The sequence below is a fragment of the Phalacrocorax carbo genome, chromosome 5, assembly GCF_963921805.1.
Source record: "Phalacrocorax carbo chromosome 5, bPhaCar2.1, whole genome shotgun sequence".
Classification (NCBI taxonomy): Eukaryota; Metazoa; Chordata; class Aves; order Suliformes; family Phalacrocoracidae; genus Phalacrocorax; species Phalacrocorax carbo.
Window position 1 is genome coordinate 31,296,020 of NC_087517.1, and position 19,190 is coordinate 31,315,209.

The following is a 19,190-nucleotide window of genomic DNA, read 5'->3' on the forward strand; positions in this document are numbered from 1 at the left end:
GGAAGTCCCGCCCTCAAACTGATCCCGGCGCGGGAGGCGGGACAGGAAAGAAGATCGTGGATTGGCCAAGGCGCACAGGTCAGTCAAGGCGCGTCAGCGCCGTTAGGTGCCCGCCCGCTACCCCTCAGGGAGGGCGGCGGAGCCGTCCGTTGGGCCGCACGTGGGTCTGGTGCCGCGGGGGGCGGCTGGGAGCCCCGCGGCCCGAGCCTCGGTCCCGGGCCCTTGGCGGGCGGCGCGGTGAGGCGGAGGACAGTTCTGACAGGGCTGGCCGGGCCCGACGCGGCTGGCCTGGGGGTGCCGGCAGGGCAGGGTGCCCACTATGAGCCCGCCGGAGGGGAGGGGCAGCGGCGCCCTGCGGGTGAAGTTCGTGCCTGACGAGGAGGTCCTGAAGCACATCGCTGACGACGCAGGTACAAGCCGGCCCGGGGCAGCGCCCGGCCCGGCACTGCCCAGGGCGCCGGGAAGGGGGTGCGGGCAGCCGCGGCGCCCCCCCCCGGGAGGGAGCCCTCCGCCGGCACCTGGAGTGGCTGAGCGCTGCGGGTAGGACGGGGCCTTCGGCGTCGCCCTCCTCTTCCGCAGTGTGTTTCTGTCCCCGCCCCGGCACGTGGGAAGCGGCGACTGCGGCACCACGGCGGGAGCCGCCTCCGCGGAAGGTGGTGCGGTACTAGTTCGGCGGCTTCCCGAACCGCGCCGCCTGCGTAGCGGCCGGGGAGAGGCGGCACAGAGTGGCCAGCTCCCCATCCCTGACGTGGTTAAACGTACGCAGAACCAAGTCGGAATGAGGTTCGAGGTGGTTGCTAGAGGGGTCTTTTGCTGCAGTTTTGGCGACTTTTAATGTTCGGAACTTATGTGGAGATGCTTAAAACTTGCCTGTACAGGGCACAGAGGACTCTGGTCTGACTTCGCTGTTGGTCCTGTTTTGAGCAGAAGGTCAGACAGACGGACTCTAGAGGTCTCGCAGCCTATGTTCTCCCTTGAGTGTATTGACAGCCTGTAGGCCAGGTCTCTTCCACTTGCTCCCCTTTGTTAGGGAAGATAGGGGGTGCCAAACACCATCCCCTTTGCATGCAGTTTGATACTTCTCTGTAAATAGCTGTCTTTTCTCCCAAACTGGAAGCTGATATGTGCTGAGATGGGGATCTTGTCCTCGTGGGCTGCAGGGTCGGCTTTTGTGGTAAAGGACTAATGGCTGTAGGGTCAGCTGACCAGCTGTTCTTTTAGCGGGACATCTCAGTGTTGTATTTTAGTGATTTGTCTCTACTTGGTCTCTAGGTGGGGTAGCTGTCTTATCCCAAAAAGCGGGTTCCTTTGCCTGGTGTGCAAAACACCAAACTACACACAGAGCGGAGGTATTTTATTCAATTTATTTTTGCACAAAGATGGGTGCTAGGTGGTAACCCACAAAGCTAGCACGCTGCACCAAGAAACTGCAAAGTATTTATACAATTAAATGTGCCAATAACATCAAATAATCACATCCCCTAGTTAATAATTGGTTAATTTCTTTCTCATTTCAACTTAAAGGTCCTGCTCCCTTTAAATTTACCATGTATGTTCAGAGAGTGAGTGGCTTATTTGAGTAGGGGTTTTCTGTCCTATGATTTTTAGTATTATAATGAGGATAGTTCACCTAAAGGACACTTAGTTTTAGTTCTTATCAACATCCCAATTAATTGTTTTCTTTGACTCTACGCTTTATCACCCAGTTCTCAGTGACTTCTGATGTGGGATGTTCCCTTCTGTCAGTCTCTCAGCTCTCTTCAAGGATATAGTTGTAAAACAAATGCTTCCATATCTCTTAGCTCTTCTTTCTGGCCACCAAATTCTGTTTTGCAAGGGTCACATGGTTCATTGCTATTACTTAGAGGAAAATTCTGTTTTCTTCAGGATGTCAGCTGCATACTACTGCAATAGAAATAATGAAAGAGCAGGAGGTTAAAGCTTTTATTGCAATCCTAGGTATTAAAGTACGGAAGGGCAAGACTCAGCTGACAGTCGATGTGAAGAGATTTGTGAAGAAGCTTGAGAATATTTCAGATGATGAAGCTCAGGAGATCCTGGAAGAGAACTATGTTGCTGCTCTTGGAATATGTGCTCAAGGTATTAGCAGGGGAGAACCTAACACAGCTGTGACTTCAGGAGATTCTTGCAGTGTCAAGATTGTACAATGTTAATGAAATTGCCTTTGAGGGCTGTCCAGGTCTGGCTGTGCTTCTGATAACACGTAGAGGAGAGGATAATGATTCTAGGGTTTTATTATGATATTTCATAACAGCTGTAATATAAAGAGTCATTTGAGCCAAATAGTAAAATGTTGCATTCCATCTTCCTTGGGTTGGGACTATACCAGTGCTTTTTGAATAGCTACAAATAACATTTATTTTCACAGATCCGGTAGAAAATGGCTCAAGTGTAAGCGGTAGTGAAGTTTACTCATTCCAGACTCCCAAATGCTCCAGCAAAATGGCAGAGCTGGGTATGTTTTCCTCTTTCTTCCTTGATTCTTGCTCTGCCTATGGTTGTCTTTTGAGTACTCTGTTAATGTGATTTGTCACTTCTGTTTATTCGCAAGATATGTTTGCAGTATTTCAATAACTTTTATCTGGCTCTGAATCAGTCTTCCTCAGAAACAAATGCATAGGGCTAGAACAAAGCAAAGGCATTATGGGGGTAAGAAATACAGATAATAAACACGTAAGAAAAAGTAGAAGTTTCTTAATGCTGGGAGAAAGTCTGCGTGTAAGTGCCAAAGGATGGCAGGGGTTTTATTTGTGAAACTCAGAAGGATATGAGAATAACTCATTATGTAGCAAAGAGTCAAAAAACGCAGTATTAGCTTTGTGTGTCAGGGGATTTCTCCTACTCAAAGTGTCTTGAGCATGCTTGCTAGGCTAACTGTGGACTTAGAAGAGCAAGTAGAAAGTGGCAGTTCTGTAGAGGCTGGGCTCTTCTGGTTCAAATAAGATGCTTGAGCCCTGCTACCACTATGTTTCTTCTCACTTGAAGAGTCTTTGTGTGCCCAGCGCTGTCTGAACTTCATTAGTGTTTAGCCGTCACAGGTACGGATATATCCTACAAAGGATGATCCAAGGGAGAGGGGTCATTCTTCTGTATCACTATACAGAAACTGGTTTCTGTACCTCTTCCCTGGGCTTCCGCTGTGTTTTAGGAAGTTGTGCGTTTCTTACACCATCTTCTGCAGCAGGGTAGGTTTCACTGGTGCTCCTTCCTGGAGCTATGACTTAGTTTGAAAACTGATGCAAGTCACACGGTGGAAGGCTGGTTTTCTTGAGGGACTGTTAGCAGGATATGGGAGCCTTCCATATTCAGGACAGTGATTCAACTTCAGCTTGTGCTGATAAGTAGTAGAAAGAAGTAAACACAATACAAGAACCCACCTCCTGGGGAACTGACGTGTTTGCTATACCTGATGCTCTACTATGCCCAGTTGAGCAGTTCTAAAGTAAGCATGACTCAACATTGTTCTGATTTGAAGACACGTGGTCTCCCAGGGAGCAAAGCGTGCTCTGCCATGGCCTCAGCTACACTTGTAAAATGAATTAACTGAGGAGTTCAGTCTTTGAAAATCTTTGTTAAGGATTACGTTCACTATTAGGGTTAGGAAAAAAATGGAAGTATCTGGTGCATCTTCCTGAAATAGCTAGGAAGTTAATACTCAGGGTGTTTCAGGTGTATGGCTCCATGGCTGACTAGCTAGAGCTGGGAGTTTTGTACTTGACATATGAAACTTCTTCCCTTCCCCCTATTTCCTACAGCTTCTGAATTAGCCCAGACACCAGGACGGAGCGTTGCACCTGAGTGCCCTGAGAAGACAGCCAAAACCCCTCAAAGCAGCAGTAAGTGCTGTGATGCTTTGGGGAACTGAAGCTGAGTGAATGGGGGTTATGTTTCTATGTGAGTTGTGGAGTGGGTGCTTGAGTGCCAGCTTCTGCCATGCTTTAGTATTCTAGTCAGCTTAACATTGTAGACTGAACTGCTTGGTATGTGTGGCCTCTGGTTCACCTGGGTGTCAGATCTTTTATTCTGCCCTGTTGATGTAGAGAAAACATGAACTTCTCTCTCATCTCTTGCTGTGACACTTAATGATTCCCTCTGTGTTCAACAGAAATGCTTGCTTTTGAGAGAGTTACAAGCTGGACTGACGTGTTGAGCACTAAATGGGGAGGATTGTGTCAGTGTTCATGTGTAAATTCACACTTTATTCTGTACTATTCAAGCACCCAATGCTGTAGGGAGAAATACAGGTGGGAGAAGTCAGTGCAGGTCAATACTGGTGAGAGTATGTTACTTTGTGCTCAGGGAGAGGACATTAGCTCATTTTTCAGCCTCTTCCCTCCTGCTGATGGCCTCCCAAAGCTGTGACCAGAATTAAAAGCTGATTTCTGTGGTAATAATGTTGACTGTCTTTGTTTTCTCCTTGCCTGCCTGTGAGGAACTAGAGGCTTCCCTCATGGGATTAACCACCCAGGGAGCTAATATTCTGGTGCAGCGTACCTTTGAGTAGTGAATGCCTGTTTTTCTAATGGACCATCTTGTGCCACTGTTGAAAATATGCAGTACTCTGAACAATGCTTGTTCTTGCTTTGCAGAACATTCAAGTTCAAACAAAGTGCAGCAGAGGGTGAGTGATGACTCTACCTTGCTTGGGTTTTTTTGGGTGTGTGTTTTCTCTTTTAAAACTGCCAAATTACTGCAGTTGTGGAAAGGCAGGACCTTGAAAAGCCTGATTTACAGCACAGATGTCTCTCCTAACCCAACCGGGCAGGAATAACACAACTGAGAACTAGAGCTACCATTAATCGGGACTATGGGATTTAGAGTCAGTGAGCAAATAGTGCGGTTTGGGGTTTTTTATTTTGTATTGTTTTTTAATAGTTATTATAGCAAGGGTGAAGACTATTTCCTTGCATCACACAAATGAGGTTAGACACAGACGTTAGACTCATAACTTTCCAGTTTCTCATCAAAGGAAGAAACAGCCTTAATTGTAAGGAGTGCTGCTAGAACAGGAATCCAAGAACTGCGGTGCTGTTCAGTTTCTTACTTTAGCATTGGTTTACAAAAAATACATTGTGATAATGGGGGGGGTTGTAAGCTGATGTTGTCTTCTGTAGTGCAATGGCAGAACTGCCAGTTGTGATGGTTATAAAGAGAGTGATGTGAAACAGTTGGCTTTCTAAAATGGTGTAGCATCATACTAGAAATGTGTGCACAGCTTTTCCAGTATAAGGTTCCAGGATGAGATATGCCTGTAAGAGATGCTGTTTTGGGATGTCATGTTCACTCCTTGATAATTTCATATCCACTTTGACAGGATTAACAGAAGTGTTTCCTAAGTATTGCAGACTTGATCTGCTGTCCAAGTCATGCATGTGCTTTACATATATGTGAAGAAGATGTGCCGCTACAGCTTGATGAGCCCAGGCAGCTTAGGTTCCCTTTGGTGTACTTATTATGGGCTTAGTGTTCTGAGTGGTCTTCTGTCATTCTGGTAGTGGATTTCCAAATGATTTTGAGTAGACAGTGTGATGTGGAAGAGGACTGCTCTGGGAGTCAGAGCGTTTCCAGTTTGCCTTTGCTTTGATTTCATTCTTCCTGAGGGGCCAAGATTGGCATCTTTGGAGATTTCACTGTTTTCTGCCCTCCATCTTGGGACATTAGTTGAAAAAATTAAGCCCCTTTTGGAATCTGATCCTGTCCCCCTCTAGCTCTGAATAGCAAAACAAGAACTCTCCATATTTGCTGCCTTTGCTTGCCCAGTTTCTTGTGGGCTGAAATAGCTTGGAAATGTAACCTGATTCTACTCTTTGTTTGTCAGAGGGCTGTTTTGAGGAGGTATATGTTTCTTCTAATGCGTATTTTTTCTTTGCCATTACAGAGTAAAAAGAAAGAATTTGTGTCTACCACACCTTACAGACTCCGAAAGAGGCTAGCAGGTAAGGAACAACCATTGCAGTCGGCTCCCACATTTAGTGAGGCACTATGTTCAGAGGAGAGTGTTTCTTCTGGTGGGCTTCTGCCTGTAGTAGTGATCTGAGTGAAGGAATCTGATTCATCCTGCAGAGGGTGTAGAAATGTCCTTAAAGAAGTCTATGTAGACCTTTTTCTTACAACAGATTGCTACTTAGGTAAGGGGTGGAAGGGTTAGAAGCACCAAGTTGCTGAGCCTGGGTAACATGATTAAAAGAGACAAAACTCTGAATCATCTAATCTATGCTGACACTTAAGCCTGGCACAATTGCTTGAGCCAAGTCATAAAACTTTTTGATGATGGCTGGGACATTCATGGTAAAGTATTTCCAATAACTGGTTGGCTATATGTGCTCAGAATTAATGCAGAGGAGAGTTTCGTGTGTGGCATTTCATGTTCTATTTCTTCTTTTGTGTTGAGAGACCAAGGCTGAGCCAGATTCCATCTGTGCTCTTCAAGTCAGCATTGCTAACAGAGGTCTTTTACAGAACCTTTTTATAGAGTGTCACCCAGAAGATACTCAGCTTGCGTTACTGGCATTTGGGGAAACTGACATAGAGATGAACAGGGAATTCCTTTGTCCATTTTTAGTCACTTTTTATGGTAGGATTATGTTTCTCAGTTGGTATCAAGAGCAAGCTTTCCTAAACAATTTGTGAGCCTAGAACTGGGAAATAAATGGCTATGTGCGTTTGCAGTCCTCTTAAGCACTGATTTTACTTTTCTGTGAAATACATTTAAGAATCGTATGCTTGAAAAACGCATAGAGCATGTATATGTGAGAGCGAGATGGTGCAAAGTGTGCTCTGTGTAAGAAGTTGTTGCTAGCGTTTAACCTTAAATTTATGCTTTAGCTCCAGACCCCTATTTAGAAAGTGAGAGTGAATATTCTGCTTCCTGCTCAGAGGAGGAGGATGAGGAAGACCAGAGAGAAGACAGCACTGTTTTATCAGGTCAAAAGACCCCAGCAAAAACTAAGGCTGCATCTATGCCTCCTCCCAGAACCACCCTACCCAAAAAAGTTAAGGAGGACAAGATGGTGAGTGTGCGGAAAATATGCCCCTGAGCTAGCAAGCATGAAGGGATGTTTTGTGACAATAAGCTGTCAGTGACCACACGTAACTATGGGGAAGAACTGCTAGACTCATTTCAAATCAAACCAGCTGGGTTGGGTTTTGCTGTATTTCTGAGCAGTCCCAGTTGGACAGGCATCATGTGGGCCTGTGGGCTAATCCAGCCTTTATCCTCAGCAGCTTCAGAAGGAGAAGTTCTAAGATGTCCATGAAGCAGAAGACCTTGTACTGAGAAATGTTGAAGAAATTGACTCCTGTAGCACCAAAAGAAGCACACATTACTTTCTGGCTTGGTGTTCAGCTTTGTTGTCTGATTTCCTTCCAGCACCAGGGATCCCCATACCTACCCTTAGAATTATTGCTAAGTTCTTCTCTCTCGGAATCTCTTTTCTGTCTCTGTCTTCAGGAAAGAAATATCTAACTAGGTTAGCTTTGGTAAAATGCTACTGTAGAAGCCATTTTTGCAAATATCTTCTGGCTTTTTATTCATCCTTGCTCTATGTCTCATACTGGCCATATTCAGACATGTTTGTGGGTGCAATGGGAGAGGTGTAACTTGATAGCAGGAGGACGATGGCTGATCTTTCTGTCCCTTTTTAGAGCAACCTGGTGGAGGAATACTTTGAAGCTCACAGTAGTTCCAAAGTGCTCACTTCAGACCGAACACTGCAGAAGTTGCGGAAAAGAAGATTGAGTCAGGTACGCTTCATAGTTAATCACACAACTCCTGAAGCTTTTAATTTCTTTGAAGATTTCCCTCATCAAAATTTCCTGATGTTGCTATTTTCACTGTATTTCTGCTGATTACGTTCTCGGTGGTTAATGCTGATTTAGGTAGCATTTTAAGCATTATGTCTCCTGCTGCTCTAAGCAGGGACAGGGCCCTGTTGCTTGAACCTGAGACAGTAGGGAAAGCACAGGGAGGAGACATCAGGTGAGCAGACAGTTGAAAGCTGCAGTTACCAGAACAGATTAAAGTTTGCATTTGGGGGAGAAAAAGAGGGAGAAGCAGAGTTGTGGAGACCTGCCTTAAAAATTACCACCAAAACAGCATTTTGTCAATGAAATGCTTAGGGGAATTACAAGCTATCTTGACTATTTTTGTGTAGAGGAAGTTGAGAGCCCTTTTAATCTGAGCATTGCTGGGTCAAGCCACATGCAGGACTGGGACAGCTCTAAATGCAGTCACCTAGTTTGTGAAATGCACTTTGTCCCCTTCCAGTTCCTAGAAGACAGGAATGGTGTAATTGTGGTGACTGAATTACTGTATTTCTTTTTCCACATGCCACTTCTACAAGACAGTACAGAGCAATCAGTTGCACCCTACAGAGACAGGTACACAAAGACAGGTGCCAGGGAAGCATGTAAAATACTTGGAGCTGTCATGTCTATGACTGCTTTTTGCACGCATCTGTGTTTTAAAAGATGGCATATATGCAGATTGCCTGATGCTTGCTGTTGTCTGGAATTGCTACCCAGAGAAACAGCTGTATTCTTAACAAATTCTTTCATAACAGCTCTGGAAGGAAATCAAAGCTTTCAGTATTAAATCTACTGCTGGCTCCAAAAAAAATGGAAGGCTTAGCAGTCTCTCAGTGCTTTATGTTTGTTTGATACATTGCAGCTGTCTTTGTGTTCTTTCCAGAGTAAACTGTCTGCTACTGCAAGGGAGGAGAAAGCAAAGCTGTTAAAATTGAAGAGAAAGGGAGACCATTGTAGATTTGATGCCATTAGTCATGCTACTGTGCTGTTTAAACATCAACATCCCAGCATATCTTTAAAGCTGAATTAATCCTTTGATTCTTGATGCTTTTGAAATAATACTTTTTCTATATTTAGCTGTCAGCTGCAAATTATTTCCTTTCTGCTGTATTTCTTTTTTTAAGATCATGTTTGTGAGCATTCTCTTGTAGTGATGACATGCTTAGAAATGGTTCAGGTGTTCGATTGGAGCCCTTGCTCCTGCGCGCAGGGTTGTGATGTTGGTATCTTCCTGGTACAGTGCTTGGTGCTGTGTAAGCTCTGAGTGTGCATTATTTCAGTGGCAGTTTTCCCATATTCAGCCGGAACAGGAAAAACACAGTGCAATATTGCTTCTAGTCCTAGTCTGGCTGTCATTTCCCATAATAAGGTTACTTAATTTCTGCTTTGTTTCTCCAGTAGAAAAACTGCTTACAGGAGTCTTCATGGAAAAAAAAAAACCAACCACAAACTGAGTGCACAGTCAGTGAAAACTATTCTGCTCAGCTTTTAATGACTGTCATCTTATCTCTTTCTCAACACAGCGAACACTGCATGACCTTTTGAAAAAAGCTCCCCTTGCCTATGCTGCTGAAATTAAAGAGCTAAACCAGCAACACGAATCCCTGTTTTCCAAGTGGATGCTGCAATTACAGTAAGTATCCAGTGAGAATTGCTGAAGAAGCCTAGTAAATGGACACTGCCAGTAAACTTACCCTCATGTCAAAAACAACCTGTGGATGAGTTGAGGAGCAAGGTTTTTTTCTTTGATTGCTTAAATTAAAAAAATTAGGTGACATTAATTTAGTACAATGTTTCCTCCAGACCAAATAATATGTAAGTTCTCGAACTGAATGCCTGAAGTGAAGTAAGGTTGCATTCTGCCTGGCTGGTTTGTCTGTGCCTCTGTAAACCAAGCTAGAGGGCATTCACAAACAGGGAACATGAATGATGAGAGAAGTGTCCTCTGTGAACAGTTTTGCTTGCAGCAGCGTAGCTGGTAGTGAGTAGCCCACCACCAATTTCTTCAGTATGTGGCTATCCCCAGTGGTGTAGCAGTTAGCTTTGAATGCCTGTGATACCTAATGATCTAGGCATGAAGAAACCTTAATGCTGTTGAAACGTTAGCAGTATAAACTTTGTCTGGGTTTACATGTATCTTTACGGGAAGGAGAAAAGAGTAAGCATCCAGGAAAGCAAATGGGGAACTATGGAGACCTGTGAAATTCTGAAGCACCTTGGAGAAGGCAGGCTACCAGCTGTGAAGTTAAGTGCTGAGGCAGGAGTAGGTGTTGGTGAGGAGAAAGCCCCTTAGAAGCTTTGCAAGGGAGTAGAATATAAATAAATTTGATTCATGGGGAGTGACAGAGCATATTAAAAAGATGTTATCTTTGAAAGTTGGGAGAGTTGCAAGAGGAGTTCTCTGTGACTTGGTGATCTGGGCAGATGGTTAGAGATTTGCATGGCAGGGTAGAAGGAACAAATCCATAGATGATACTGAAGTCAATGACAGTTGTTGAACGCCTTGCTTTTGCCCAGCGCTATTTGGGTGACCTGATACTCTTCTTTCTGGTCAAGGTGTTGCTTTTCCTACTCCTCAAAAATAAACAAAAATTTGTGATTCCCTACCATGTTCTCTTTATGCTTTCCTGCCTCTTTCTCTGTGGAACAAATAGGATAAGAAATAGATATGAGAATAGTTTAATTCTGCTTTGAAATTGTGCGTGCAGATCAGAGTAGAAAACTTGAAGGCTTGCTTTTTTTCTTTATAATTGCTGTGAACCATGGTAAACATTTAATATAATCACTGATGAGGGAGTGAATGTGAATGCTGGTTACTCTTCATTATCTGAAGTTGCAGATCTAGTCTCATATTCTTGGACAATACCATTTTCTTCCGTAGAAGTTTTGCTAAATTTGTGTGCCCCCAGGGTGCTAAACCGCTTCTTTTACTAGGATGCACATGCCACATTACAGATTCCTGGCAGCTAACCTTATTTGTCAGCTGTGAGCTGAAGGTAAGCCTAGAGTTGATGAAACATGACATTTTTAGAGGCAAGATTGCAATGGATCATTTTGCTTAATTAATGTATGAACCTAGAAGGGGACTTGTACTTTTTTGATTCAGTGTATTTGCTCGCTTTTCTGCAGCTTGGGTTTCAATATCGTGCTTTATGGACTGGGCTCAAAGCGTGATTTGTTAGAGAAGTTTCGTACCTCTGTGCTCCAGGATACTGTTCACCTTGTGGTAAATGGATACTTCCCCAGCATGACTGCGAGATCTGTAAGTGTGGGAAAAGCTTATAGGTTTATGTAGTCATCCTGTGTTACAGATACCTCTAAAGTCTTTCAGTGTAAAATGTTAAGGAAACCTGCTGCATCCTATAGCAGCAGACTGTTGAATGAAGAGCAGTTCCTATCTCTCTTTGAAGAGTTTAAAGAAAATAACCCATGCATTTTCTAAGGAATTGTAGTAATTCCTGTCATTAATAGATACTCATCAGTCTAAAGCCTTATTTTATGTCACTGTTTTGAAAAGGGGTAGAAATGTTTTGTTTTTATTGACCGTTTGGGGGATTTGATGGTAAAAATCAGATTACCTCCTGTGTGACAGTCAAGGGCTCAGTTTCAGATTTTCTGGACTAGGTCCTTCAGTGCCAGAGCCCTTCAGAAGGGACTGCTTTTTAATTTTTCAGATTCTCAACTCCATCACAGAGGAGGTACTGGACCATATAGGGACTTTCCGCAGCCCCCTTGACCAGCTTGAATTCATCATTAAAAGGTTTAAAGAAGGTAAAATGACTAACTTTAGAGTCCACTTACTGCAGGAGAGCCTGGACATTTTCTTGCCTCATAGTTTTTGTATGTGCATTTAGTTTCTTAGTTTATTGTAGCTAGTATACTTTCCTTTGCCCAGTGCTGTTTGAGTGATCCAATACTCCTCTTTCTGGTCAAGGCAATGCTTGTATATGTAATTTGTGTCATATACATGAAAACGTACATGCACCAGGAATATATGTGTACATGATCCCAAGCTGTTACCTCAGCCAGTGTTTCGCACACTTATTTCTCTAGAAAGGGAAGGAGGAAGGCACAAGTGTTCTAACAGGACAGAGGCAAACTGAAATGCTCATCTATCTTGCATTTAGCACAGTGCCTTTGTGCTTTATTCACACAGTGTTTCTGTAGCCATGTTTCCTGGTGGAAGACAGGATAGGTAAATTCCAGCTACATGAGGGAAGGTGGTTCTTAGTGGCTGCTTGAGGACCTGATATAAACCTCACTGAAATCAACAGAATGAAGAAGTTACAAACAATTTGGAATGACAGTTTCTGACAGACATAAGCCCTTTGAGATCCTATGGAAAATCACGGCCTGAGGGTCTTTCCATAAATTTCAGTATAAGCTGGATCATGGCTTAAATGTACATGGTTTAGTGGTATGGTCATTTAAATTTAATATATGCAAATACTGACATTAAGATGAAATAAAGGACAGCAGTGCCAAACAAGCAGGTTAGAACTGGTTTCAAAAGCAAAATTTAACAGGTATTACCACACAGAATGCTTGCTGAAATCTTTTTGAATGTCCGTTTTACTGCTTGTGTATACATACACAAATTGCAATGGAATCTTAATTGTGTATGGCATTGGTGTTTATGTGTTTACATTCTGTTTTCCATCATTACCTTATCAGTATTTCTGGTGGGACTAAGTGAAAAAGACTGATTAATGGCAGTACCCACCTGAATCTACATAAATCAGTCTTGTGTAGTACACTGTAGCTGATCTGACTGGAAGTCTAAGGAACCTTTCGTTTCCATTGGCAGCCAAGTATGCATCTATTTGCACAAACACTGGCTGCTGTTCCAGAATTGTTTCTGGACTTAGGAAACAGCTGTTCCCAGGGATAAGTACAGCACCAACAAGCTAGTTGGAAATTTTAACATCTACCATTTGCATTATCCGAGCTAAGTCTTTGAGGACTCGGTGAGAAAGGTTTCCAATGAAGTTAGTATGTTTTGGATCCAACCCTCAATAAAAAATGCATTTTCATTGTGTGACGAGGAGCTTAAGGATCCTAGTCACGTAACTCAAAAGCAGCTGAACAAACTGTGTTTAGACTTCCATCCTAAAATACAGTTGAATGACCTTGAATCATGGGACTAAAAGTCATAGCTAAACGGGCAATTCCTGGGAAAGCCATGAGCAAGTGGAAAGTGGATTGTAAGAGAAAAGCTTAAACTGCAAAAAGAACTGTAGCTGTGATGAGAACTGTGATACAGTGAATGGGTCCTCAGAAACCCTAAGCATGGGATAGAGATCAAAGTAAGCTGTACAAGGAAAGTGATTTGGTATTAGTGATGAATATGGAGCCTGATGGAATCACCCTGTCCTAGGCTGTGCTGGGAATGGGAAACCGCTTTGCGTGCAGTTTCTTTCATTGGTTCTCTGCTGTTTTTTCTGACCTTGCAGATTCATCTTTAGAGCTTTATGTCCTCATTCATAACCTGGACAGCCAGATGTTGAGAGGAGAAAGAAGTCAGCAGATCCTTGCACAGTTATCCTCTCTGCCTAGCATTTACCTCATTGCCTCTATCGATCACATCAATGCTCCTCTCAGTGAGTTTCCTTGGACCTCATGTAGCAGAGAGAGAAGAATCTGCATTCTACTTTGGGGCTGCTGAGCATGTTTCATAAGCTCACGTATTACTGATGATGTGCAAAATAGATCTGGTGATGTATGTACAGTGGGAGCAGCTAGAAGCCCTGACTGGGACTGTGGCTGTGTTGAACCAAAACTGTATGAAGATACTGAGCACTACCAGTCACTGATCATAGTATACAGGTAGACTCCAAGCTTCTGGCACCCTTTGATTTAGGGACTTACTGAAATGGAGACTGGATGTTGTCTGTCATTGCATCCAAACAATTTTGTTTATCAGCCAGAAATTCTTTGCACACTGCTGACTCTGGAAGAATTTACAGTATATCTATGATGCTGGCATGAAAAAGGGATGTGTACAAATGTTTTGTTGCGGAGAATTTGTCTTGCTTGAACTGCAAGTATCTGGGTGTAGGTACTGTGAATTTCACAAGCATACATTGTTTCCTCAAATCCTACAGTAGAACTAAGTTCATTTTAATATTTCTTATTTAACATCGTAGAAAAGCTAAATCTCCCAATTCTGTCTGCTCTTTCTTTTCTCTCTGTCTAGTGTGGGATCAGGCGAAGCTAAGCCTTTACAACTGGCTTTGGTATGAAACAACCACATTTAGTCCTTATGTGGAAGAAACGTCTTATGAGAACTCGCTTTTAGTACAACAATCTGGATCTTTGGCTTTGAGCTCCCTAACGCATGTCCTGCGCAGTCTCACTCTCAATGCCAGGTAAGACACTGTTATACTTCATTGTAGCACTTGCTGAGGATCCAGTTCTTACTAGGTTACTCTCGTCTACCCCTAGCAGGACGCAGTACCTGTTGTCTGACAACAATGTTCAAGGTGAAGATGGTAGGGCCTGGGTCCTAACTGATTGGTTACTTTAAATGAACAGAGTTTGGACAGCAAGCCTTGTCCAGTGAAGAGATTCACTCACAAAGTCCTGCTCATGAAGGAAAAATCAGTTAATATTTTCTGATGGTGGGGATTTTTGAGTTGTGGGGGTTTTTTTTCCCCCTTTTGATTTTCCCCTCTCATCTTTTCACTTAGGGGGATATTCAGACTGCTTGCTCAGTACCAGCTGGAGAACAAGGACAACCCATCTTATCCAGGTATGTACCTACCTTTTCTCATCTGTTTCGGGTGTTGCTATTGCCAGCTCAGTCACAGTGGCACTGGCTTTTGGGATGCAGGTTACATCACCAGCAACAGAAGTGCTGTAACTCTTGGCTCAGTGAGACTCAGTGGCGTAGACTGTCTTTCTAGTGGTACTGTGTCTGACTTTGACAGGAAATCAGTAGACTGGCTGGTTCTGAAGGACCTCCTCTTAACTGTTGTCTGCTCTGATGTTTAGACATGCCTGAGACCATTCATGGGGGACTGTGTAGTTAAAAAAATAAAGGGAGAATATGATTTTGCGTAACTAGCGCTTAAAGGACCAGGGAAAGCCAGGAGATTCTGTTCCCATGCTGCTCCTATGTAAGTGACTTCTGATGCATCCCTGCTTTCTAGGATACATGTGGATTATTCTGTCACGGTCTCTAACGTGAATAACATGTTAGTGGTAAAGAAAGTTGGAAATTAAGAGAGATTAACCATGCTGGGAAGTGCAGTTAAAGTGCTATTAAAATTCCATCAGGCAGACAGGGTGACTGGATTGTTAATTCAGCTGTTTTACGTTAATTACTGAAATGTTAGCTTGACTGTACACTTGAAAAAAGTGATGATGTTACTGTAGCCACTGTGGTCTAAGCCAAAGCAAGATTTGGAGGTGAGGATAATATGTGGTGTTAGACCTGGAACAATCTGACGATCTTACCACTTCATTTTCTTGTTCTCGCCTTTTTCGGTCTCCAGGACTGCCTTTCCAAGACTTCTACCAGCAGTGTCGGGAGGCTTTCCTTGTGAACAGTGACCTGACTCTCAGGGCACAGCTGACAGAATTCAGGGACCACAAGCTCATCCGGACCAAGCGGGTTAGTTGGGGGAAGAAGATAATTCTGGGTATTCAGCCACCTTAAAAGAAAAAAGATGCTTACTTGCTACTAAGTGTCCCTAAGACACCTCTCTGCAGCTCACAGTGAGGCTGTACTGCTTGAAGCACCTAGGAACTAGCAAAGGGCTGAAATTCTGTAATTGCAGCTTTTTCCATGCCTCTGATTTGTCAACACCCTTTACATGGGTAGGGTGTTGTAAAAATGCAGGGTGCTTTGCTTACCCAGCAACCTACAGGTCTCCTCTTCCTGAAGACCTTGAGAAGTAACAGACTGTGGAGGCTGCTAGTCTACTTCCAGTAATTACTTGTATTTGCACAAAGGAAGAATGCAGGTTAGTCCTAATGAAGGCAGTACAGCAGTACTAGATATGGGAACACAGTGCTGAGATGTGTAGTGTCAGACTAGCATAGCCCACCAGAGGATTTCTCATATATTGACTTTTTTCTGTATTTGTGCATTTCCAGTGTTGCTCTAGTGAAACACTCCTGTTTTTTAGCAATGTGGTTCTTCTGAATGCTGGCCAGCTCTCATCTGGACCACAAATAAACATTAGCATTGCAGTGTTGTCTAGTGGCTTGCATTGCACTGTGCACTGGTGTTAACAGAATGTGTATGCATGTCTCTTCTCAGGGAGCTGATGGTGTGGAATACTTACTAATTCCTGTAGATGACAGTACCTTGACCGACTTCTTAGAGAAAGAGGATGAAGATGTGTAACGTCTCTCTGTTCTCAAAGCATCTATGGCAATTGCTCTCAAGGGTTGCTGGAGAGGGGCCTATACTCAGATCTTTCTCCCTCCGACCCCAAGGCTGCTGGACTACTTACTGAAATGTAATAATTGGCATGAACGATGCTCGTCATTGAACTACTTCGGGTAGTTTGGAACGATGACTTCTATAAGCAAGGCATCTCTTGCTGTGTAGTTAGATTTGTCTGCTTTGTCTCTTAGCTCAGATGATGCCTTCTTCATATCTATGCAGCCAACCTTACAGCCAGAAAAACCAGCTTGGCAAGATTGTGCCTTCTGTGCTCTACCTCACCAGACAGGAGGGTTTGGAGCTGTTTACTTGGGAAGTGCAAATCACTGGATGATCAGAGCTTTAGTCTATACTAGTGGTGCAACCTTTCTCAGCTGAGTGCTTTCCAGCACTCCTTTACCAGTTGGACAAGACTAGCTTCCAGTGTATGAAGAAGCCAAGATTTAGAATGCTAAGAGGCCTGCCTGGACTGCATGCGGAAAGGAGAATACTAGTGGATTTGGGACACTAACTTATTAAATTCTAGCAATAGAACTGAAGGTCTTGCCCCAAACCCAAATCCTTTTATAAGATCTAGATAATCAAAATTGTGATGGACTTAAGTCATTGCCTGTTGGTGAGGGTGAGAGGATCCAGCTTCTTTCATCTACTTTCCAAGTTGCAGTCCAGCAATATGAAGAGGCTGTGAAGTTTTTTTGTTTATTTTTTTAGAAGCTTAATTTGTATATATGTATTTTTTACATCAGGAGTGTCGACCGATCCTGGAGGAGGCCTTAAATGCCATTTATAAGTTCTCCCTTTTTTTAAGCCCTTAGAGGTTGGGAGACTGCTGAAGTTTGACAGCTTTTCTTCACTTTTTTTCTCAGGTATGTGGGAGTAAGCCCTATGGTTCCATCAGCTGTAGTCTGCCAGACAGACTTCAGGGACTCTGTATGTCTAATACTTGGTAGCTGTGTTACAGCTCAATGTTGTAGTTCAAATCAATCAAATAAAGTACTTTATTAATTTTCATTAGCTTTTCTTGTCTTCAACGAGCTTTTTATGTTAAAGAGATCCTTCTGGCAGTTGTGAAAGCCTCATTTTCATTATGTCAAATATCTGTGCAAATCCTCATGCAGCATGCAGAAGACTTCAAACTAATTAGTAAAAACATTTTATATTGTTTCTTATAAGGTGTCAAAATTAAAAATAGTTTGCCTGCCTTTTAATACCAGTATATAGCTTTTGAAGAGAACCAAAACATCCCATGGAATAATATTGTTACCTGGTCCACCCCTCACTGACAGAAGCAACAGGCAGAGGTTTGCAACCTGACTTGTTTGTATGGAAAACATGGGGTATCTACTTACCGCACTGACAATTTGACTCTTGAAGTATAGGACTTAATTAGCTTTGCTGGAGAGTCTGATGGGGAAAACTAGTACATACCAGCAGTACTTTCCAGCTTCTTCCCCAAGAACATTTTCCAACTAACATCCTCTTTTGGTGGCACTTGCTGTGTGTGCTTTACAGGCTGCAATTCCAAAACTTTCCAGACTGCATCAGATCCTGCCTATCACTACTTAGGCTACCATCAGAATCACTAAAACCGGGGTGAAGGCGTTGTCTTATCCAAGTTCTGTAAGTTAGGCATGGAATTCAAAAACAAGAACTTTGCCACTTGAAAGGTGTTCTTGGAAAAACAGCCACATCCAGTTTTGCAGTCCTTTGACTCCCTCCGCAGTTCCTATGAAACCCAAGACTTAAATTATATTCCGAGTACATATGGAAGATGCCATCTAATGTGTTTGCAGATAGTGATACCGTGGTGCATTTTCAGTGCAATTGCATCTGGTTTTCTAGATGTGAAATGTACTTCAGTGAAGTGCTATATTCATCCTGAGTTCAGAGTTACTGGCTAACTGTGTTGGTAGATTACCAGATGCCTGCACAGGCCAAGAGGAGGGCTGCAGCAGATACCACATATCTGCTAAGAGAAGGTTAAGCCCAAATCAGTTTTTGGCTGCAGCTGATTCTGTGATGCAAGCATGCAAGCTAAAGAAAATTCCTGTGAATTAATTCCTGTGGGTTTTGTGTTAAACATATTTTATCCTGATTTCATGCTGTTTCTGGACAATTACCCCATCTATGCATTAATTTTCTGTCTCTTGAATTCTGCGTACATACTAAGGTAGTAGCATTTTAACATCTATAGGAATACAGAACTGTTGGATTTGGAGGGATCACTTCTACAGTCCGTTCCTTTACTTGGGAAAGAAGACATTTCTTCCCACTTCCTGTTCCTCAGCTTACCGAGTGGTCTTCAAATAGCCTCAGTAGCTTCACAAATACTGGAGTCATTTCTTTCCACTTACATTTAAGTGGAACAAGACATGCAATTATCCAGTAAAGACATTGCTTGATGAGTCAGCTTTATTAACTTAAAAGGATGGTGTCAAGATCTTTACAAATTTGCAATGGAAGTATTTTCATTTTGTTTAAATATCTTCTGGTGTACTCTCATGGTTTTAGCTGGGATAGAGAGTTAATTGACAAGCACTGCAGCCACTCAAACCCCCATGACAGACACTGCAGCTACTCCAACCCCAGTGACAGGCACTGCAGCCACCCAACCCCCCACAACAGATACTGCAGCTACTCCAACCCCAGTGACAAGCACTGCAGCCACCCAAACCCCCACGACAGACACTGCAGCTACTCAAACCCCAGTGCCAAGCGTTGCAGCTAAACCAGGGGACCAACCTGTGCCCGTATCAGTCGCCCCTATACGCAAGAAGAAATCTTGGAAGAGGTCAACTTGTTTAGAAAGAGATTATGAGGAACCAGGGCCATCACAAGAAGAGGAGGAGGAAGAGGAAGAATGTGTACAAGAAACAGAAACTACCCGATCCCTATCCTTGAGTGAGTTGCGGGATATACGGAAAGATTTCGGGTGTCATTCAGGTGAGCATGTTATCACCTGGCTGCT

The 19,190-nt window shown here is 43.2% G+C and overlaps 1 protein-coding gene across 1 annotated transcript; it reads left to right on the forward strand.

The window, feature by feature from the left end:
• The first annotated feature begins 90 nt into the window (after nucleotides 1–90).
• ORC2 (origin recognition complex subunit 2) lies at nucleotides 91–17,236 on the forward strand. The gene is made up of 16 exons (XM_064451890.1): nucleotides 91–410; nucleotides 1,960–2,100; nucleotides 2,390–2,476; nucleotides 3,777–3,857; nucleotides 4,611–4,642; nucleotides 5,900–5,957; nucleotides 6,847–7,031; nucleotides 7,666–7,764; nucleotides 9,351–9,460; nucleotides 10,957–11,089; nucleotides 11,502–11,598; nucleotides 13,281–13,427; nucleotides 14,024–14,195; nucleotides 14,517–14,578; nucleotides 15,324–15,442; nucleotides 16,094–17,236. The coding sequence occupies exons 1-16, from the start codon at nucleotides 320–322 to the stop codon at nucleotides 16,178–16,180; spliced, it is 1,701 nt and encodes a 566-aa protein (XP_064307960.1). The 5' UTR covers nucleotides 91–319; the 3' UTR covers nucleotides 16,181–17,236.
• Nucleotides 17,237–19,190: the final 1,954 nt, after the last annotated feature.